Source organism: Glandiceps talaboti, chromosome 6 (genome assembly GCF_964340395.1).
Source record: "Glandiceps talaboti chromosome 6, keGlaTala1.1, whole genome shotgun sequence".
NCBI classification, from domain to species: Eukaryota; Metazoa; Hemichordata; class Enteropneusta; family Spengelidae; genus Glandiceps; species Glandiceps talaboti.
The window spans coordinates 20,481,514-20,507,056 of NC_135554.1; the positions used below are offsets into that span (position 1 = coordinate 20,481,514).

The window sequence follows — 25,543 nt, forward strand, 5'->3', positions numbered from 1 at the left end:
CACACACACATACATACACATACACACACATACATACATACATACACACATACCTACATACACACATACATACATACATACATACATACATACACATACACACATACATACATACACACACACATACATACACACACACACACACACATACATACACATGATGGTTGCTTGTTCAAGCCCATCATACAACTGAAATATTCGGTAGCTGATAAACAGATCAGTGAGACAAAGACAACTAAAATTCCATATATTTATTTAAATAATCCTGACAATTGACATGATTGATGTGACAAGTGAAATACATTAAAAAGCTAAACAAATCAACATTTTTTTATCAAAATTACAAACAATATTACATTATCTAGAAAGGGTTATTTCACAATTGGTACAAAATATCATGTCTACATACAGATACAATTTAGTCAGTGTTAATCAACACCATTATATAGGGAGAGAGCCTGACAACCCCTGAACTTCCCAAATATCAACCCACTTTCAAATCTGTGGTTTCCATCGTAACTATACCTAAGAATACATCCATAATCAGATGACAAAAACCTGAATGAAATCACTCATATGTAAAGGGAAACTACAGACACACAGACAAGAATTTTTTTATATAAAAGAATCCATCTGCAATTTGAATTGACAAAAAGCATAAGAGAGCAGCAAAGAAAAGAGCAAATGTGTAATTTCAATGTATATATAAATTATTGTGTTTGAATGACAAGTTTATACAACTATTGTACTTCAACCCTGGATGACCTTCGTTGATCTGACCTGGTCACACTGGGTGGATAGTCACTATGACAACACATTCATACATATAAATGGCAAACCTTGCCATCATCCAATAAAGTACCTCAACCCTTTGTCACTATCCAATCACTATAAATATCTGCATATTGTTCTCAATTAATCATTTTGTTATTCATTAGTATTTCATTGCATGATCCAAAAGTCAAAAGTTTCTTGGTTTTCTTATCTAAAATATTCCCATTTCAGGATTGTTGAGGTCAGCTTAAAAAGACAAATTTTATACATTTTTTTTCCTCAATAATTTGTGGACTGTTATATAATAAGTTATTTTCTTACTGCATATGTGATAAAATTGTTCACCATTTAAAAAGTTCACAGTGGGCATTTAATCTGTATGTGAAATTTCTGAGCCAGTGTTTTTCTTGACTGTAAGATACTACATCATGTTGCGCCACCCTCACCGGCCTGAAAGGGTCGACCGATGTGTGAGGGCGCTTGTCAAGGCGTACCTTAGCATTTGTCTTGATATCATACAATTATTTCACGTACTCCAAGTCTGGCATAATCAAAATACTAGATTAAAACACAATTTTTTTATCAACATTTCATTGAATCATCCTAGTGATGACTTAGTCATCCCTATGTCTTGCTTATCATGGTATGATCCTATTGTCTTCTATAGTCATTTGGGATGTTCCATTATGTTGACAGGTAATACAAATAGTCAAACTGATGTACTAAATTGTGGGACTAAAACTTTGATCAGATTGTGAACATTGGTACCTACAGCAGCAACAATAAAATGGGTGGTGGGGATCAAATAGTTCTTTAATACAATACATGTGGTATGACTTATCCCTGAATAAAGTCTGTGACAAATGGTAAAATTCTTCTTTGTGATCTCAAATCATATTCCTTAAAAGGTTTCTTTTTTATACTAAGTACCATGACAGATGACGGTCCTGTAGTGTAACACAAGTCGACTTCTTTGAAAGGAAATTAAAATATGATTTCAGAATAGTAGATTTCATGTGCATTTCAATCAAACTAAGCAGAGATAGTTCCATTTATCATCATCCTATTTCCTCTTAATTTCATCCTTCATCACTAAGGTTGCCATGGAGATTGCTTCTCCAGTGATGGCTTATCCTCGTTACTAGGCAACCTTAACTGATTATATAGAAGATGAAACCAGTTGATGTTACAGTCTGTAAAGATGTCAGATTAAATCAATCTCTCCATCAAAGTTTAATCAGAGTTATTAGGGAAACAAGCAAATTTAAATTTTCAATCATAACACTTATAAAAAAAAAAGAGCAAATTGAATTCTTGGTACCTGCAATAGCATTTCATGTCATGCTAGAGGGTTGTCTTATTCTCACATGTGCCTATAGTAATGCATGTGAAGCGCATGGTGTCAGTAAAAAAATCAAATGTTCCATTATTTTTATGATGCACCTAGGCAGTAATATTCTATTTCAGGTACCGAGAACTGAATTAATGATTTCTGAAGCTTTTGTAAGTCACTATTTTTCAAACTGAAATTTTGAAAGTCATGACATGAAATTATTTGTATGGGACATGCTTAATGTATTCAGAGAATGTTATTACTTTGCGTAAATAATTTTGTGATGCCTTATATTTTTATAAACCTTGCATAATTTATCTCATAATTATGTGATGTAGTGTTAATATGATGTTTTATGAATTTGCATAATTCATTATTATAATCTTCACCTTTGAACCCTGCCTGCATTCAGACTGAACAAAATGTCCACATCTCAACCGTTTTGTTGCTAGGCAATACTTCACCTAAATTAAAATACAAAACACACACAAACACACACAAACAAACACTACAAAGTAAAGTAATAGTTCATTGGCAGAGATGGATTATGAAGTCTTTGGCACAAAATTTACAATATTAACCTAACTAGATGTAAAGTAAAGGATATAGAAAATATTGTGAATAAGAGAGAAGATTAAAACCATTGGTGATATTATCAACTAGAAGTCAATGAAATGAACACATATCTGAAAACAATTCTTTCCTCACACTTTCACTACTCTAATATAGTCTCTCCCCATAATTTAAATACCCTAGTCTATTGCAGTCTATTTGCAGACAGCCATCTCTCATAGAACTGCTCTAGTCTATTTGCAGTCTATTTGCTGACAGCCATCTCTTATAGAACTGCTCTAGTCTATTTGCAGTCTATTTGCTGACAGCCATCTCTTATAGAACTGCTCTAGTCTATTGCAGTCTATTTGCAGACAGCCATCTCTTATAGAACTGCTCTAGTCTATTGCAGTCTATTTGCAGACAGCCTTTTCTCATAGAACTGAGTAGATTATATCATGTTATAGATAGATCCAAAAATCTAATGTGATTACCATAAGTTGATGTCTAGCCAAACTGATCCCACAGCCATATTATTATGTATTCTGTTTGTCACATGACTGCTTGATTATAACAAATTGTGTATATATATACCATATACATGTGCGTTCTGCCTTGTAACATGATCTTTTACCAGTTTCACAAGATGAATTTTAAAATTGAAGGTTTTAGGAATAATTTGTGCCCACCAGTTTTAAGGTTGGCAGTTCTACTGTTATCTATTAATAATAAGAAAGGTAAGCAATCCTACAAAACGTTCTTCACCTTCTGATGATCAGAGAGCTAGGTAGTCCTACAGGGAATTTCAGCTTAAACCAGAAAGCTGTGCAGACCTAACTGAAAACCAGAAAGCTAAGTAGACCAAACTGACAACCGGACAGTGAACAGTATCAGTCAAACAGAAAGATCCCTATCTTGAAGTGCAAAAAGTGAGTTTCAGATTGAACCGGCAATTAATGGCTTCATTCTATAGCAACTATGAAACACTTAAAATATTATCAAATATGCAAATTTAAACCAACACCATTGATTATAAGGTCTGAAGAATTTTTTTTCAATGTGAAGAAAAGTCCAAAATATACAATAAGGAGTCAATTAACTATCAATCAAATTGATCAACCGATTGTCAATTGATCTCAATCTCTCAGAAATCACTGCTGTCAACAATATATGCTGCAGCTTGCAAACATGAAGCACACTTGTAAATAGTCGATGAGATGGTAACAAACAGCATTGACATACAAACTGGTTGAGTGCGCTATTAAAAACACGATACCACTCTTATCAGCTGTTGTGTTGAAATAAGAGGAACTGTGGCTACAGCTATCAATATAAACAATACCACATCCTTCAAAATACTACGCTAAACAATGAAGGGGTATCATTGCTCACAGACACAAAATTATTCACATTAAAAAAATTAAAACAATATACAGATCTTTTCAAAACTGGTGGTTGCATTCAAGAATGTCATTCGAACACCCTGATCATGTCATGTTTGAATGTTGTACAGTAGACACTAGTGCACCATCTGAGGCTATTTAATATTCATTTATGCAAATGAGTATTCTGGTATCTATGGCTTGTTCTGAATGGAAAATATTCATGAGCCTCTGACGATGCAATGTATAAGGCTTGTTATGTTATATACTAAAAAATATCAGATAAAATAACACAAACTGAATCTAAAATCTTTTTGATAAACGCTGATAAGTCTGGATTACTGGTTAATATCCTGCTAGAGTTGATTTCTGCAGTGTTAAGATTCTATATGAGATATGCACACATCCCTTAGGGGTGGTTTTGTTGTTTGTTTGTTGTTATATTCTCCCGGCTTTAGCATCTGTAATAGCTCCCCACACATCAAAGACAAACTCATCTGGGAATGCAAAGTCTCCTAGATTTGTATCCATGGCTTGGGCGAAGTCGTTAGGGTTGTCTTTATCTTTACCTAAGTCAACCATTGTAGTAGCTACAGGGGAAAAAAACAAGAACATTATTTTTTACATACTACTTTCCAGAGTGAAGGAGGTAGGTGAGAGATCCTAGGGAAAAGACCCATTTCTTTCTTTTATAAATTTTTGATTGCACTTTCTTCAAACACAGATGGCTAAACCTGCCCAACCCTTCATCTATGATGCAGTGTCAATTTGCCTAACTCTACTCCACAGACACATGAATCAACTTACTTAACTCTTCAATGTTGATGTCAAGTATCAATTTGCCTAACTTGACACCACAAATCAACTTGCCTAACTCTTCAATGATTCAACCATCAATTTGCCTAACTTGACACCACAGATAATTACAAATCAACTTACCTAACTCTTAAATGACTGCCCCATCAATTTGTCTAACTCAACAACACAAATAAATTTGCCTAACTGTACTCTACACTGCAAATAAAGACAAACACAACTTACCTAACTCTTCATCTCTGATGCCCATATAACTTTCCAGTAGATCATCTACTTTTTTGATAGCTCTTTCATCAAAGGCAGATGGCTAAAATAAATCAGACACAACATACAATCAAGTTTATGTTTTCTAGTTTTTACAAACACAAGGCCTCTTCATCAACTTTTCTTTGGAATGAGAATATTCATATTTTCCGTAGCCATACATGTCTCAACAAATTCAAGGACAAAAATGAAAGGGTTGTTCATTTGAGGGACAAATAAATTATAATGTTTACACAACAACTCAAGTTTTGCTTTTTATTGAAAGTATAGACGATTTATGGCCCTCATTCGGGTATTTTACTCACATGGATATTTTTCTTAATTTTTAATTTGTTTTAAATCATGATAAAACACATTGAAGTGTAAGCAGAATGTTGATGTTATCAATTTTGAAACTCAAAAGTATTTCTATAAACAAAGTGAATTGATTTGAGCTAATCCTATCATGTAAAAGAAAAAAATCCACTTTGTGTGAGTGTGTCTGTCTGTCTGTCTGTGTGTGTGTGTGTGTGTGTGTGTGTGTGTGTATGTGTCTGTCTGTCTGTCTGTCTCTCTGTCTGTCTCTCTGTGTGTGTGTGTATGTCTGTCTAAGTGTGTGCATGCATGTGCATGCACACATGCATGCATGTGTGGATGGGTGTGGGTGTGCATGGTATGGATGGGTAGGTGGGTGGGTGTGTCTATGTGTGTATGTTGTGTATGTTATGTATGCATGTACATGTGCATGATGTATACAAGATTTATGGGTGTGATGTATGTGGGTAGGTATGAGTTGTGTAGTGTGTGTGTGTGTGTGTGTGTGTGTGTGTGTGTGTGTGTGTGTGAAGTATGTGTATATATTTCTCTGTGTGTGTATTTTTGTCTGTCTGTGGCAATTGACTTACTATTGCTTCTATTGTTGCTGGTCCTTTAGATCTTAATCTAAGTGTTTCTTTGCCTGATTTCACTTGTGATTCTGTTGCTGGAGTTGCCGCAGCTTGTGTTGGTGCTGTCTTGCTTTGTCTGGGTCCAATCTCAGCTATCAAAATGAAATCAGAGTCATACATTCAGAACACAGCATTGTGCTAGAATTAATACTAAGCAGTCATGTACATCAATGATAAACAGACATTAGTGATATATTAAAGTGCCTTAATCAATTCAAAATCCTTTCAGCCAAACATAGGACACACTTGTATATAAAAGCAGGATTCCTTAAGCTAGTGAATCATATATACTGCCATACAGGACAACTTGAGGATGAATTCAGATTCAATATAAGCCCTTGGTAATTTCACATTTACAAGTCGGACTTACAACTTTACACTCTGAAATCTTACATGGGGTAGAAATCCGACACTTTTTGTGGCTATATAAATATATAAATATAAAAATATTAAAGTCAGGATAATATTTATTGTGATTTTATTCTTCACTGACTGTAAAGGCATCAACCCCAGCTTGTTTTCCAATTCATTGCATATTGTCCTTATCAATAGACAAATATTCCTTGCATGCATGGATTAAATTGTATCTCCTCTTGTAGTGGTGATGCAGTCACTCACAACATACATGTATACTATATGCTAACAACATGGACCAGTCATAGTATAGATTGGACACTGAGTGGTTGTGATTACATAGGTCTGCATGGTATTGTGTTCATTGATTGGTTATAATTGCATAGCCCCAGGTGGTATTGTTCAGTATATGTCAATTTTTCTATCAATGGACAAACCTTGCATGAATTAAATTGGATTTCTAGTAATAATGTTGATATATACTATTTTGCTAATAAGCTGTTGGAAATTAGACGTTCACCAACTGTAATGACATTACAACCATGTACTGTACATGACAGGCATGCAATTCTACACATGTACATTGCCCCTATATCAATGCACACACACATACATTTACAGGCCCCCTATTAATGGATATACGTGGACTAAATGCTAGGAGTACACTGCATTGTGCTAGAGAGTCCTACAGTATTATATTGTACAGTGTGATTACATTTCTAGACAAAGTATCATGATTCAAAACCTAATTTCAAGTCAAAGTAATGTACTTCATTCAGAAACCGATCACCGTCAATATCACTTCTAACGAAGTAAGTGCCCAAATTCCTTCTGAGCAGACTAAATACCCCTGCCACCACTATCATAATTGCAGTACATGTATAATAGCTGCCATCATAATTATAGTACACCACCTTCCAGTACATATGTACACAACTACAAATATACTTAGTATGGTATTTTACATATATTGTAATATAGCTGCTTTTACATGTATATCTACTGCTATACAGCTGTCTGCAAATTTACATACTGCAGCTTAAAGTATGCCTGTATTAGTCTAAAGGCTATACCTGGCTGTGAATCTGAAGATATTGTTCACCACAATTCACAGCAATGGATAGCCTTTAGACTAACCTGTAGTACAGCTGATCATTGAGCCTTGAGATGTCATCTTAATTAATTAAGGGATTCTGACTACGATATCTCTATGGATGTCGTCGAGAGATATGTGAGAAATTCACCTCCTGAATGTCTAATTTACAATACTTACCAAACGCTTTCCTTGGTTCAACTAACGTCATGGTAAATGTGCCTCCCTGTGGCAATTCCTTCAGTGTTCTGGCAACTTCAAAATGCCGACATCCCACCATACTTTTGCCATTGATGGATTCTACATGGTCTCCGATACACACATCTTTGTCTCTATCCATGACACTGTTTTCTTTAATTCTCTTGATAAAGGCATAGCCAGCACCGTTATCAGTGATTGTTAGTCCCAGGGCTGGTTCACTTTTAAGTACAGTTACATCTTTGCTAAAACCCTTTATATGGGCAAAGATGAAATCTTCAAGCCCTATCTGACCGCCTAGTAATCTCTGCATATCTATTTTATGTGTGTTGAGTGTACAAAAGACAATCTGTAACGGAGAAAGAGAAAGAGATGCTAAAATGTGCTGCAGTAAAATTCACCCACTGTCATAAACTGCAGCTTAATTTTCTTTTGTGACACATCGAAAAATCTTTGGACGGGTGCCGTAAAAGAGGCTGTAGTTTATGATGAATTCACGTAACTAGTCCAGAGACTTGGCTATCTGGTTCAACATACTGGCTTGATAGATTCAGTGTATAGCATGAATTTGTCAAGCAAGGTATAGCCAAGTCTGTAGGTTAACATTCACCATGTTTGCCACAGGTTTGTCTAAACCTCAGTTCATTGGATGGATACTGCTTCCACTATCTCTGATCAAAAATGAGGATGAAAGTATCGTTTAATTAACTTAATTTTTTTTTTAAAGGTATCAGCTGTTTAATAATTCAATGGATTTAGAATGAAAACAAAAGTTAATAATAAAATGAACAAGGTTCTCTTAAATGCCAGTCTATTTGAGTTTAGCAACAGTAAAAAGATAATAATCTTTACAGTGCAGATATTAATTATTATGGACTTTGCAGACCTAGGTTGTATGGGGGGGGGGGGGGGGGGGGCATAATATATTAACGAGGTTCATAAAACCCATGTCTGGTCCATAAAGGTTTTATCATATATATGTACCATATGGAGTATTAAAATATTGGGGTGATATGGCTGTGACACTGGGTATATGATATAGATTGAATTACATTGGAGGTGATATGGCTGTGACACTGGGTATATGATATAGATTGAATTACATTGGAGGTGATATGGCTGTGACACTGGGTATATGATATAGATTGAATTACATTGGGGTTGATATGGCTGTGACATTGGGTATATGATATAGATTGAATTACATCGGAGGTGATATGGCTGTGACATTGGGTATATGATATAGATTGAATTACATTGGAGGTGATATGGCTGTGACATTGGGTATATGATATAGATTGAATTACATTGGGGTTGATATGGCTGTGACACTGGGTATATGATATAGATTGAATTACATTGGAGGTGATATGGCTGTGACACTGGGTATATGATATAGATTGAATTACATTGGAGGTGTTATGGCTGTGACATCGGGTATATGATATAGATTGAATTACATTGGAGGTGATATGGCTGTGACATCGGGTATATGATATAGATTGAATTACATTAGAGGTGATATGGCTGTGACATCGGGTATATGATATAGATTGAATTACATTGGAGGTGATATGGCTGTGACATTGGGTATATGATATAGATTGAATTACATTAGAGGTGATATGGCTGTGACATTGGGTATATGATATAGATTGAATTACATTGGAGGTGATATGGCTGTGACATTGGGTATATGATATAGATTGAATTACATTGGAGGTGATATGGCTGTGACATTGGGTATATGATATAGATTGAATTACATCGGAGGTGATATGGCTGTGACATTGGGTATATGATATAGATTGAATTACATTGGGGTTGATATGGCTGTGACACTGGGTATATGATATAGATTGAATTACATTGGAGGTGATATGGCTGTGACACTGGGTATATGATATAGATTGAATTACATTGGAGATGATATGGCTGTGACATTGGGTATATGATATAGATTGAATTACATTGGAGGTGATATGGCTGTGACATTGGGTGTATGATAAAATATCTGTTTGTTTTTATTGTTGTTTATTTTGAAAAGCAGAAGTGATCAGTAAAATATAACTGAATGTAGCACCATTGGTATTTTACATTTACTACTCAAACAAAATAATGGTACATAGACAAGTAGATACCCCACCTCCGCCCCTCCTTCAATTACTGGAGTTCAAAACCTTCCCAAAAACAAAGTTAATGTAAATACGCAAACAGCAGTCCAATTTTCTATCTACCAATTACTACAATCTACTAGTACTAATGTTGCCTGTTTGATATTTAGAAACTGAAAGTTCTATATATTTTATGTAATTACACTTGTAATTCCCATTTCCCCTACTACTCAGCTGTAACCATGGCAACTAATAAATTCTACAATTAGCTTTTCTTTCCCCATGTGAATTTAGCTAGGTTGATGTGATGAACTTTGACCCTGAATCATGATACAAGAACACACTGGGCTGACTTGTAATATGAACACTGTAGTAACACATTTTATACTGCTCATTTTTGAAAGTCACACGAACTATTTGGCCAAAAAATTCCTTCTGGTCATCACACGCATCACTTAAATACCCTTACGTCTGTCTTTTTCGTGTGTTTGTTCAGCCAATGCTGTCTGCAGATCTGGGGTGAAACACAAAAATAACCCTCCCCACTTCAGTGAAGACAACTGCAGAGCCAATCATGAACAAGCAAATGACATCTGCCCCACATACACACTTGCACTAAAGTAGTAAATAAAAAAAGAACAGTAACTGCCATAAATATTAGACTGAGTGACAGGTTTGAGAATTACACAAAATATAAAAAATTCACATCGTCGCACCACTTTGAACAAAATGTTCTGACCAGAAAAAAATCTCTTTTTTTGGTCTTAGGGTTGCATCTTTCAATGCTATAGTACATCGTTGATGTACATCACAGACAAGGAACAGACTTGTCCTGTGTTTGTGGGTACACGTACAACATTCTGTACAAGAAAGGTGTTTAACTTGTGGATATCACTTTGTGTATACAATATGTTTCTGAAAGGTCTGAATAGCTTACAATTTCTCTTATTCCCCAATTTGCATGTTTATCAAAAGAAAAAAAGCTAAATTTTCACTGTTTACATAAATTTCAATTCGGACTAATGCATCAAAGGCAGCAGTACACATAAGTGGTATTAAAAATTTGACACTTTCAAAACCCAATCTCATTTTGCTTTAAGCTCTCATTTTACTCAAAATGCAATACTTACAAATCCTACTTCAGCAAATTTCCAAATTCTGTACATGCAGTATCTCAACTCTATTGCTATATGTTCCTTATCACTGAATTATCGAATTCACATTTTGAAAAACAAAAATGGAAATTGATATCGCACTATCACACATTTCAGGAAACTCGTGATTTCACATATTCTCCATTTCTCACGTTAAAGATGGCAGGTGGTCTCATAGGTTGTAGACGATAGGTAGAGATGAAGGGCATATTTCTATGAACTACCTACAGGGGTTCTATATATCATTTCATTCTGTGAATGAGTACATGTATATGAATTATTTGAATGATGCTTCTTAAAGTGAAATATGTATAATCTGTTTTTAAGTATGAATTCATATATGATATGTATATAAGGAGCTATATTTGATTTGGACAGTTAAAATTATTAAAAAGCAAAGATAGGATGATAATTGAAAAGTATGTATTTGTCTAGCTGTGCTTTGTTTTATGTTGGTATATACACTAATCATGAATGTGTATGTGTGTGTATTTATGTGTGTAATAATGTATATGTGTGTGTGCACTGTATGTATGTATGTATGTATGTATGTATGTACGTATGTATGTATGTATGTATGTATCTATCTATATATCTGTGTCCATGTTTGTGTCTATATGGGAGGGGTTAAATGAATGTATGTCTGTCAGTATCTTCTATGTAATTGAGCAAATCATGAGTACTTAGGTGTTTTTTTTACACAGTTAAAATGTCATGCAACTATTTCTTACATAACAAACTACCATCACATAAAACTTACTAAATATAATCTATAAGCTTGAAATAAACTGTTACTGATGTGTAATAGTATTTATTTGACAAACTGAGAGACTAGTAATTAATGATGTTTTATATGCTATAAATCAAGTCGGTGACCAAATGCAGAAAATATGACACGTTTCCTATTTCCTTGGTAATAGTGATATTACATAACTTCATATTGGGGATTAAAATTCTGGTCAAATTTTCCACTTTTTGTAATGTACATGTACAGCTTAATAATCAGTGTGCTTAGATTTTGAAATGGTATTTGCTATCCGTGACATATGGACTGGCCAGCTGCTGTCTGGCACGTATATTTTTCTTTTTTCACTGAAGATAGACAGGAATATAATTAAAAGATTTCACAAAGAAGCCGTCCTTCTGTGGACCATTTAGAAAGTCTTTCCTGTTGTTGCTGATCGACCCTTCAGTAACAGTGTGAGTCTGCCGACTACTTGATTTCATAAATTTTGAAAAGCGTCAGTTTTCAGTTCTATTCCTTATAGAGTATTCTGTAATAATACTTAACGACCATACACTGCCTTGGTTCAAATAATCAGCATGGTAAAGGAGAAAGGGTTTTGACATGACTATTATATAAGGCCAGTCTGATTCTTGTGAATGCTCGAAAGTGCTTGACAATTTGCATCATAGCAAAAGCAGATTGATTTCAGTCAATAAATGATGGCAAATTGAACTGTGGTGCTATAATTTCCATGCTATTGCTAGCCACAATAACACGCTTTTCTAGTTTGAATTTCGGTTTTCTCTCAGATATTTTGTATATTATTTATCATTGTGACTGCTTTGGGTTAATCCGGCTCAGCTATTATTTTTTCTGTATTTCAAGTTTTCAACGTTTATTGATATGAAATTTCAAATAGCATAGCAACGGTTTCAAATATAATACACAGTAACTTATTTTCTTCATTTTTTTTCAAAATAAGTCATTGTGACATCACAGCAACACATGTAGAATTGGTATTTCAATAACAACATATCAGCGAGGGCAATATCACAATTTAGTGCCTGCACAAGGGTTGGTGCTTTTGATGATGCCCAAGCTGAATTGGTAATTATTTTTTTAGTCAACTTCTGCTATACATGTATGTATAGTGACCTTAACTCAAGCATGGATCACTACAAAAAAACGTCACTGCTCAGTGTTATGATGTGCAGAATACACATGAGCATATGTTAAAATAACGCCACTGGGCAATAGTTAGTCTCTGCATGCATGGGCAATATGAGCTTCTGGGCAAAAGACTATAGTAATAAAGAATATCATGTGATTCAATTCTGACCAATGAGAGCTTATGTAAGCAAGTTGTCATTGTTGAGGTACCATAAATATATATTAGAGGCTGTAAAATAATTATCTGAACAAATAATTTTGAAATATTTGTTATAAATACGGGGACCCTCACCTGAGGGGTAATTACTAGCATTTCAATTTATGTACAGTACAGAAGTGTTTTGTGAGTAAAATGTAATAAACTAATATGTTTTCTTTATAATGTGCACTACTGCTACTGTGAATTTCACAATACTGTTCAGCTTTTCTGTTTGATACATCCACACAGAAAACAATAAGAATCTGCATATGTGATATGTCACACTTCAAAAGCAAGATCACCTATTTTGCTACATTTAGTCTAAATGACATAAACCATTTCAATCTGTTGCAACTCCATGCAGACATTCGGGCACCAATGTTTTTCTTAGTATCAAACATCCAATGAAGGGCGAATAAAATATCCTTTGCGGTATTCATTTGATGTCTGAATGGTGGTGGTACATGTATGTGTAGTTCATTTCACAAAATGTAGCAAGAAACTGCACTCATTTAATCTTGCTATCTGAAATTGTACATGTCCAGTTTCTTATGGGTTTCTGTGTGGTTGTATTAAACAGAAAAGCTGAACGGTAATGTGAAATTCGTGAAATAATTTTGTCAACCAGTATACTCTCATGGGAGTTAACCAATATATTCCCATTAGATTTAGTCACACAAAAGAACCATCATTTATTAGCTTGTGTGAACAGACCGGCAAGACAAACTGTATTGTGGTACTGATAATGAAGCCTTAGGGACAATAAATACTATCAACATACAATATTAAGGTCAGTAAAGCTAAGTAATTAGACTAAAGCTTACTGGTTTTAACAAAATTTACAGTCACTGTGTAATATTGAACTACAGCCTGGACTAGCTATCACTTTCATATTGATGAATCACCATAGGTGAATCTCTTTATTTGGTAATGAGTTTGGTTGCACATCAGGAAATGGGAACAGCTATCATATATAACGGATAAATTCAACTTGCACGGAATAACAACTTAAGTTGGGTTTTCAAGATCAATTACATTCGACAGTCATATCAGGATACCTAAACTTTTCCATGAGCTTGATGTAACAGAAACATCTGGATACCAGTGTTGTGATGGGAATAATACAGATTTGGGAAGTGATCAAGATGAAAACGTAAACAAAATATGTCATACAAAGGACGTTTCAAGCCAGAATAAAGGTAATATGATTGAATTGAACTACTAGCTAACCTCTACCATTAGATTTTAATCAAACTGGATTCATCCATATAGATTAAAATAAAGCAATGTATGTTATAGAGGTTGGATGAGATATCTAGGTAGTGTACATCTAGAAAAAATTTGCCTGAATTTAGCAATTACATACTGATACTGGTAAGGGGCAATCACACAATGTCACACAAGCTCAACAAGCGAACTTTGTTCGTTTAGGGGGGTCTGGCGTCAATGTGATTGCTGAACTTCATTTTCTCACTTCTCATCCAAATTCCAACGGAAAACTTTCACTCCTTCAATGATAACAGCTTTTGTATTTACTAGTGAGATGTTGATAAGTTGATAAAAATTTACTTCTAATGTGAGATATGGTGTTGGGTTTCTGGTAGTATTTTAATGTGTTTACAATCATGTTTTTACATTACATCAATCGTAGTGGTGTGACCGCTAGTTTTCATCATAGTTTACATCATATATGAATGCTTGATGTCGCACTTGTGAATGTTCATTTAGGGTGAGGGGGTTTTGACCTAAACGAATGATGTTCCTTTTGTTGAGCTTGTAGTATTGTATTGGGATACTAGAGATGATTTAAACCTAGCCATGGATTGGGATTACTATCATGAACCTACATATAGCTGATGATATAAGGGTAATCTTTCCTCTACCAAACCAAGTTCCTCTGATTCTAGCAGTTACATGTACCCAAACAATTATACCTTGCCTGATAATTTTAAAATTTTGACCATATATTCCAATCTCAGGAATCTGTATTACCATGTAATATGGTTCGCATCACCATGACATCGCTGAATGAAAATGTTGACATTAAAAACAAATTCAAATGCACAATCCTGGAGTTTTACTTCAGAGCAAAAACATGAATTATTAACAGTACCCACTGCTGATAAATTACTTTTGTCAAATACCAGGTACAAGTCTATTTTTTTGGTTCATTTTTAAATTTCAAAATCACAATTTACTATGTGTGAATCTCTTTGTGTATCATGCAAACTGAGTACATGTACGAGTATTCATTTTCTACGACAATAGGCTGAGGGTACCCTTATTTTTTTGTTTCTCATTACCTAACCCACCCAAACTTTCAGCTCCTACATCAACATATTTTATTTTCACCCACCCTTAATATTTCGTGGAATAGCACCCTTTCTGGCAAGAATGAGAAAGTGTATGGACTGTCAATGTCATCTATGTTCATGGGGGCTGCAATGGCACTTGTTCAAGAACAGAACCTTGCTTTCATGACAGAAGTTATTCAAGTGGAAGGGGGCTGAGAACATGCCAATTGTGTAGAGAAGCTGTGAAAGGGTTTGTTACCAGGAATCCAATTAAAAAAAAATAGCGAGGAAGAAAAGGAAAGGCAGAGAAACATGTAGATTATATTTTATTTTTTACTCTAAAAAACCAGATGAAACCAACCAATAGCTGTCATGAAAAAGTAATGAGAAACATAAAAAACAAGGTGACCCTGATGGAAAATTTTGCTGAAACATGAACACACTGTGTATACACCAACATTGTTTGTAATATTAAATAATACAAACACTGTGATGAACCAGGTTTTATGTCAACAAGGCCACCTCATTATGATCAGAACTGTGGTTTTTGTTACATTACATTTATCAAAAACAACACACACACACACACACACACACACACACACACACACACACACACACACACCCAAAGTGAGTGAATTAAACTCTACTGACTTCATCATGCCTTGAGGTATATCACAATACATGGCATCTATATTTAGCTCGCTTTCATACATAAACAGATGTGAAATATACTGTTCAACATTTCAAAAGGAGTCGTGGAATCAACTATAAAGCTAACAAATGGAGAGAATTAATTGGTACATTATTCTGTTAGCTCAGAGCATTTCAGTGTAATATACAATATACAATATACTACATTTAGTAACTGTGTATGCATAGCATGGATTAAATAAATGGATCACAATTGATAGATCCATGGAGGCCAAGGTCTACCATCACTAATTCCATTTTACCATTTTTAACGACTATACCTCCAGGTGTTTAAAAATTGATTTCTGAACAGAGCATTACCAGGCACTATCAACCTTCGATTAAAACATAGAATCAAACTTCTCTTCCAATCATACCAGCCCAAAGTATAACCAGATCCCCATCCCCTCCCTCCCTCCTCCACAGCATCTAAATCAATGACCAGATCACCCACCACTGAGGAAAGGTAAACAAGGCACGCAACATCCTAAATTTTAAGTCTGGTAAAGCCGCCACTTCAGGACTGAACTTTGACAATGTGGTGCCATACTTCTAAACATATTTCTAAGTGTTATCTTTTCATATTTTATAACTTCCTGTACATTGTAACCCACACTCAAATATATAGCCATTGCCAGACTACTTCAGTAGATTATTACACGTCGAAAGATACATTTTCAATAACAATCAACTCTAACAAGATTTTTACAACTAGATATTAGCCTCTACCCACCCTGTAACTAGATATTAGCCTCTACCCACCCTGTAACTAGATATTAGCCTCTACCCACCCTGTAACTAGATATTAGCCTCTACCCACCCTGTGACTAGATATTAGCCTCTACCCACCCTGTGACAAGATATTAGCCTCTACCCACCCTGTGACTAGATATTAGCCTCTACCCACCCTTTAACTAGATATTAGCCTCTACCCACCCTGTGACTAGATATTAGCCTCTACCCACCCTGTGACTAGATGATAGCCTCTACCCACCCAGTAACTAGACATTAGCCTCTACCCACCCTGTAACTAGATATTAGCCTCTACCCACCCTGTAACTAGACATTAGCCTCTACCCACCCTGTGACTAGATATTAGTCTCTACCCACCCTGTGACTAGATATTAGCCTCTACCCACCCTGTAACTAGATATTAGCCTCTACCCACCCTGTGACTAGATATTAGCCTTGACCCACCCTGTGACTAGATATTAGCCTCTACCCACCCTGTGACTACATATTAGCCTCTACCCACCCTGTGACTACATATTAGCCTCTACCCACCCTGTGACTAGATGATAGCCTCTACCCACCCTGTGACTAGATGATAGCCTCTACCCACCCTGTGACTACATATTAGCCTCTACCCACCCTGTAACTAGATATTAGCCTCTACCCACCCTGTAACTAGATATTAGCCTCTACCCACCCTGTGACAAGATATTAGCCTCTACCCACCCTGTGACTAGATATTAGCCTCTACCCACCCTTTAACTAGATATTAGCCTCTACCCACCCTGTGACTAGATATTAGCCTCTACCCACCCTGTGACTAGATGATAGCCTCTACCCACCCAGTAACTAGACATTAGCCTCTACCCACCCTGTAACTAGATATTAGCCTCTACCCACCCTGTAACTAGACATTAGCCTCTACCCACCCTGTGACTAGATATTAGTCTCTACCCACCCTGTGACTAGATATTAGCCTCTACCCACCCTGTAACTAGATATTAGCCTCTACCCACCCTGTGACTAGATATTAGCCTTGACCCACCCTGTGACTAGATATTAGCCTCTACCCACCCTGTGACTACATATTAGCCTCTACCCACCCTGTGACTACATATTAGCCTCTACCCACCCTGTGACTAGATGATAGCCTCTACCCACCCTGTGACTAGATGACAGCCTCTACCCACCCTGTGACTACATATTATTAGCCTCTACCCACCCTGTAACTAGATATTAGCCTCTACCCACCCTGTAACTAGATATTAGCCTCTACCCACCCTGTAACTAGATATTAGCCTCTACCCACCCTGTAACTAGATATTAGCCTCTACCCACCCTGTGACTATATTAGCCTCTACCCACCCTGTAACTAGATGACAGCCTCTACCCACCCTGTGACTAGATGACAGCCTCTACCCACCCTGTGACTACATATTAGCCTCTACCCACCCTGTAACTAGATATTAGCCTCTACCCACCCTGTAACTAGATATTAGCCTCTACCCACCCTTTAACTAGATATTAGCCTCTACCCACCCTGTGACTAGATATTAGCCTCTACCCACCCTGTGACTAGATGATAGCCTCTACCCACCCAGTAACTAGACATTAGCCTCTACCCACCCTGTAACTAGATATTAGCCTCTACCCACCCTGTAACTAGACATTAGCCTCTACCCACCCTGTGACTAGATATTAGTCTCTACCCACCCTGTGACTAGATATTAGCCTCTACCCACCCTGTAACTAGATATTAGCCTCTACCCACCCTGTGACTAGATATTAGCCTTGACCCACCCTGTGACTAGATATTAGCCTCTACCCACCCTGTGACTACATATTAGCCTCTACCCACCCTGTGACTACATATTAGCCTCTACCCACCCTGTGACTAGATGATAGCCTCTACCCACCCTGTGACTAGATGACAGCCTCTACCCACCCTGTGACTACATATTAGCCTCTACCCACCCTGTAACTAGATATTAGCCTCTACCCACCCTGTAACTAGATATTAGCCTCTACCCACCCTGTAACTAGATATTAGCCTCTACCCACCCTGTGACTATATTAGCCTCTACCCACCCTGTGACTAGATGACAGCCTCTACCCACCCTGTGACTACATATTAGCCTCTACCCACCCTGTAACTAGATATTAGCCTCTACCCACCCTGTAACTAGATATTAGCCTCTACCCACCCTGTAACTAGATATTAGCCTCTACCCACCCTGTAACTAGATATTAGCCTCTACCCACCCTGTAACTAGATATTAGCCTCTACCCACCCTGTGACTAGATATTAGCCTCTACCCACCCTGTAACTAGATATTAGCCTCTACCCACCCTGTGACTAGATATTAGCCTCTACCCACCCTGTAACTAGATATTAGCCTCTACCCACCCTGTAACTAGATATTAGCCTCTACCCACCCTGTGACTAGATATTAGCCTCTACCCACCCTGTGACTAGATATTAGCCTCTACCCACCCTGTAACTAGATATTAGCCTCTACCCACCCTGTAACTAGATATTAGCCTCTACCCACCCTGTGACTAGATATTAGCCTCTACCCACCCTGTGACTAGATATTAGCCTCTACCCACCCTGTAACTAGATATTAGCCTCTACCCACCCTGTGACTAGATATTAGCCTCTACCCACCCTGTAACTAGATATTAGCCTCTACCCATTGTCTTCATTCAAAACAATAAAGTAAAACCATGATAAACACAAGATGACAAGGCAGTTTACAGCTATCATGCATAACACTAGCTTTCAAAGATAAAAAATACAACTGAGCTAAAATCTGTTTTCATTGTAAATTAATTAAATACATAAAAATAAACAATGTTATTTCACTCTGACTTCAGATATAATGAAAAGGAGCCCACATATTCTTTTTTTTTACAGGTTACTCATCTTTCTACAAGGGTTATTTCTTTACATGAAAAATCACAAGGTACGAAAAACACAAATAATTTACATACATAAAAATCTGCTTAAATGGTAATTTCAAAATCAAGAGATTTCTGACCTTCAAAGGTTATAACTCGCTTGGCAGGCTTAGAAAGCCAACGAGTCTCTGAGCTATTATTAAAAATGACACATGAATTATGAATGACTTTTGTTAAGTCTCAATTCCCAGTGGAGATCCATATTGACTTTGACTTTGATGTATATTGAATTTCTGTCAATTAGACATTTCAGCTGGCCGTAAACTTTGCTCTAAATCAACAGTAACCCAAATATATATTTGATTTGAACAGAGTGATAAATGATGCTCTTTCAGTTACTCAACTGTCACTAATAAATAATCCTTCACAAATAATTATTTTAATCAAATTTAGTTGTTACGAATAATGGCAATACACAATGGTTGTCTAGAAGTTGAGATATTCAAAATTGAATTATTTTCATGTCTGTGAATGTATGACATGTATTTTCAAGAAAGTTCACATTTTTCTTGTTTGTCAATTATTTCATGTATCAAACAATATTATCACAACTATCTCCAGCAACAATCAATCACAAAATTTTGACTCTTACATGCATACAAAGTGTTTTTGCTAAGGTGTGGGGAACCCTGGTAACAGACAGAGGTAAAAATATGGTAAAACTGGCATAGTTCTCCCATACATTGTGGTATAATTTTGGCGGGGAACCCCGGTAAAATGACTAGGGAACTCAGGTATTAAGTTTTACCTACCCTTAAAAAACACCATGCAAATAAGTACCCATATCCCCCACTTTGACTTGATACTAAGCTTAGCATTGCACTTCAAAACATAGTGTAGAGTACAACCGGTAAAAGAAATTCTGCTTAAAAATAGAAACTAAAAGACAAATGAACAATAAGGAAGTAATTATTCAAATTAGTTTGCACAAAAATGAAATCAGGATACAAAACAGGATGTACTGTTAACCTGGAAATATTTGCTGCACACTTACTTTTCACTTATTTCGCTGGACAACAAGAACACAAAAATAAGTAGTGAATAAAATGTCCTCTTGTATGCGAACACAATGTACCAATCTGTTTAATTACCAGTCGCAACAATTAGTCTTTACGAACTAGCTGAAGACTGTAGAATTATACAATTTTCTAGTGGTGAAAATATCTAAGTTTGCAATATCTCAAACAACAGAAACTCACCACCACCACCACCACCACCACCACCACCACCCTTTATAACACAAATGTATATGATAATGCAGGATTTGTTTACGATTTCATGAATTTCATACTATCTCAATCAATCAATCAATCAATTAATCAATACCATACATGAGTTATTCTATCAATTATGCCTTATTCCCCCATTGCCACGCTCCTCTGAAAACAGAAATCCTCTCAGTTTCATAAAGTATGCATTTACAGTTGCATAAGAGTTGTTTACAGTTTAATATGTACCATACACCATACATGATGTGTTATTCTATCAATTACAACCCACCCCCACCCCATTACAATATACTACTACTATTACTTCCAGTAATTAAGTTAGCAACAGTTTAGCAGTGTAGGGTTTCTCACACATAAACATGACTGCATTCAGACCTACTGTGACACACAAAAATACTGAGATTAAGACGATTAAGTTTACCATAAGCCCTCAATGAATGTTACATAATGACCTCATGACATAGTACAAATAACATGATAACAAACCCTACACCTTAACATAGGACTTATAATCATTGTTTGATTTTCTGATTACTGGTACATAGTTACATTTCAAGTTCACATTCCAAATTTTGAATGTAATTGATAGTATCTGCAGTGTTGTAGCAGTGATTCCCAGTATTGATAATGCGAGTACACAGTAGAAGAAATAGTATAAAAGTCAACATTAAAGTGTTGAAAGTAGCACCAGAATAGCATGTAACATTTATAGCATTTAAAATGTTTATTTTCACGACCTACTGGCATTAATCTACTTGTATATATCAAATGTCACGCAATATTGGTCACAAGGAATTTCTCATTCTTGTATCTTGATATGTATGAATTACTTGCATGTACACATCAACTCACTCTGTAAGATACTAGTGTAGTTCCTATATGACATGTTGTAATTACTGCATGTGAGTGGAGATATCATAGTAATCGTAATGGGTCATATAGGAACTAGACTAGTAAGATACAATCAGCTGTGGTTTTGAGAAGCCTGACAGGGTTTAACAACAAGACATATCTTACCGCCTATTATTGACTCTATCTTGCCAACTTGGAATCAGACATCACCCTCCTAGACTAGACAGTGTCAATTCCACATTGATTTTTAATCTGAAGGCTTACTGTGTGTTTATTACAAACTAAATGAAGCTTGACATTGAAACCACACTTCTTCAAAATACTTTACACATGACTGAACTGAAGTGTTTAATGCAGCATGTACCTACAATAAGATGTTGCTGACATCACAACATCCTCCATCAACCCACCCACACACCTAGTACCTGTATATATAACAGTCATTGGGTGTGAATGTAAAACATGCCAATTACATATTGGTGTGGCACCATACAATTATTTAGGTTTGTATTCAGCCTATTGACAGACACAGAATGTTGGTGGAAGTTCTTCACACACTTATAATATACACTTCTACATTTAATGATAAACAACATGGTAGATTCTTAAATCTATATAACTGTCACTGATTTTTAGTCTTGAATTTGTTATATTTTAAATCATATTGTTTTTTGAGATAGAGAAAAAAAATCAAACACAAGTCTTCTTCCTGTTGTGTTTTTCATTTCCATGTGCACACATCTATGTAGTCTATATGTCAGTGTTGTATGTATGTATGTATGTATGTATGTATGTATGTATGTATGTATGTAGTATGTATGTATGTATGTAAGTGTGTATGTATGTATGTATGTATGTATGTAAGTGTGTATGTATGTATGTATGTATGTATGTATGTATGTATGTATGTACGTCCGTACGTACGTCCGTACGTACGTACGTACGTCCGTACGAACGTAGTATTTCTAAGGTTACAGAATCTCTGTACCATGTATTATGCCTCCCTAAATATGTATCTAGCAATACCTCCGTCTGTGACTAGGTGTACATTTTTCAATTCAAGCATAATAATTTTAATACATATTTTTTTTTTGCTAGTGATAGCTGACAACTTCAACAATTCACTGAAAGTACCACTTCCCATTACATCTCATTAAGACAGAAAATTAAAACTCTTTGACATGTTCTACCCATACACATATATTTCATTTGCACGGTAATATTTCAATAAGAATAACTAATAAATTCATTATCACATCATAATTCATAACACAGAGTGAGATTAGTGTAATGGGACATCTGGTCACAAAAGAACAGGATGGAAAAAATTGGATAAATGGGTAAGTATATGGAAGTAGAACTCTGCTGAAGTAATAAAAGTGGTCTATTTTCAAAAACTAGTTAATATTTTACCTGCTGGGGCTTTGTACACTATACTGTAAATTGATATTATTTATGGCAAAGCACAACATGCACAAAAGACACTCAGACTCATATACTCTTAATTAGCTATATATAATATATTAAGTACATGAAGACATTTAACTGTGAAATATATACATTCCATTTTCATCATGGTGTTATGATTTTAGTGATTTTTGTGATATTTTTGCCTATGTCCACTCTTTTGCTTATTGTAATATTCAAATCTAAGTGAAAACACTAATCTAAATGTTTAACTACAGTAAACAGTGTCCAAAAATAAAAAAACAAATGGGGTTGTGTTGTTGAGGGGAAAAAAATACATGGCAGTATTTTTCTTTTGGTTGACATGTTTCATGTATCTCACCAAACTCTGTTTACAACCACCAGTATATTTTATTTATTAATTATGCAATTTGACCTCCCTTTTTGTATTTTCTTCCTGATTTTAATACCTTAAGCATATGAACCCTTTCCACAAATTCCAGAATGACCACAGCATGGTACCCAGTGATGCAGTTGTTTACGACATTATCTCTGTAATTCAGACTTTGAGACCAAAAGATTTTGTAAAATGGTTGTGATATCAGACTATCACGGGAATGGCAATTACTACAGGCTTTTTTAGTAGAACTAGGGTAAAGACCAAATTATATCCCCCCAAATGAGTGTCGACATTACTTAAAGTAGTTTAAACAAATCACTGAGATAGAATGTATAAATTTATATGAGTAATTTTTTTTATTAATATCATCCATCAACAAAGATAGTACTAAATTGAAGTAATTAAGAAGTCACTGCAGTGTTACTGTTAGGGGTGGGTGTAACTACCACATACCATACCATTGCCATCTTTGATTTATCACTTTACTACTGCAAATCTGTATAAATCTAAAACAAATTTACCAATAAAAGTTTATCTGAAGTTTAATATGGATCCTCAATTCATAGGTATGTTAATATTTAATATGATTGTTACATTAAAATGTGTTAATTATATTAGTAACTTTCCCCAGATGCATAGTTTAATAGTGTCCTACATTTTCGTTTCAGTGCCTGCCACATAGTTAGCTTTCTTATCAACGTGGTTAAAGTCTAACTTTTAATCTCATCTTGTTCAAATATTCCACCTGTGTGTATCACATGTTTGACGTTTCCATATTATCAGATATATATGTACTCTGTGCTCTCGAATGATTTATGGAGGGGACGCACGTACTATCGGGTGCCTCCCGCTTTTTGGAAGGCGTGCATCTTTCTTTTTTTACGCTAATTTTATTTGGACATCTCATATGCTTTATCGATATTGATTATATTGATATTACATCGTACCTGATTTGACGGCATGTCGAAGGCTTCGCCGATTTTTTCATAGAGTTCTTTTACATTTGTAAAGCCTTCGATCTTACCGGTTGGACTGCCATGAGCGAGCTGACAATGAAACACCAACCGTGGTCTTCTGTCTTTCCCGTACATTGGTCCCCTCGGTGCAACTGCTGTTCCGTAGACACCCCCAGGGCCTTGTTGTTGTTGGTTTGACATCGTTGGTTGTCTGCCCGTTGCTCCGTTGTATTCCGTAGCGTTTTGTTGACTTGGAACGGCATCCGCTGTATTCTCTGTCAGCGGCTCTTTCGTTTTCTTGCTTTTCTTTGGGAAAAGAGGCATCTTCGGGTCTTTTTTACTTATATATTACTACACCTTTCTATTTTTGTCCACAGATACGTCACTCGTCAAGTCTTTAAGGAGTGAAAGCGATTGGTTTCCGAAGATCCCACCCTAGCAGCCCTACGTATCATCAATTGCCAAGTGCTATGATCCAAAATGGAGGTGTTGTAGCGGAAGCAGGAAGTAGGCCCCACACTCATTTGGTACACGCCCTCCTATTGGTCCTGACCCATCCAACCACCTGTTGGCTGAAGCCGTATAAAGTCCTACCAAAACACCCCTTTCAAAAAGACACATTCAATAAACATTTGGACAACTTATAATTTTTAATTTGTTCAAGACCGGTAAAATTACAATTTGTAATCGAAGGTTCACTTTTTCTCTTCAGTTCAGTCAAATAAGGCGTAATGTAAGGAGAGTTAATATCTCCCAAAACCAATCACTAGTGACGTATTTTAACATAAATAGTGATTCAGGGAAAGAGGCATTGTGGGAGATTGTCATTTCATCATCAACGTACAAAAACGTTCACCCCTTCACGATAACAAATCTGTAAATCATTTTCCCTTGCCAAAATGCATTTTCAAAATGGAATGTTATCCTTCTTTTATGGAAAATATCATTTTATGATATCACATT

At 35.8% G+C, this 25,543-nt stretch overlaps 1 protein-coding gene across 1 annotated transcript; it reads right to left on the reverse strand.

The window, feature by feature from the left end:
• Positions 1-250: 250 nt before the first annotated feature.
• LOC144436089 (PDZ domain-containing protein GIPC1-like) lies at positions 251-25,056 on the reverse strand. The gene is made up of 5 exons (XM_078124770.1): positions 24,572-25,056; positions 7,675-8,041; positions 6,006-6,139; positions 5,083-5,164; positions 251-4,631 (listed from the first exon to the last, which is right to left on the reverse strand). Exons 1-5 carry the CDS (start codon positions 24,902-24,904, stop codon positions 4,480-4,482), a joined length of 1,068 nt encoding a protein of 355 aa, XP_077980896.1. The 5' UTR covers positions 24,905-25,056; the 3' UTR covers positions 251-4,479.
• Positions 25,057-25,543: the final 487 nt, after the last annotated feature.

Excerpts from the sequence above, each read along its gene's own strand:
- LOC144436089 (XM_078124770.1), bottom strand. The coding sequence starts at position 24,904 with ATGCCTCTTTTCCCAAAGAAAAGCAAGAAAACGAAAGAGCCGCTGACA. Across the intron at positions 6,140-7,674 it reads TGAACCAAGGAAAGCGTTTG|CTGAGATTGGACCCAGACAA; the intron begins GTAAGTATTGTA and ends TCATTTTGATAG. Across the intron at positions 5,165-6,005 it reads CAGCAACAATAGAAGCAATA|CCATCTGCCTTTGATGAAAG; the intron begins GTAAGTCAATTG and ends GATTTATTTTAG.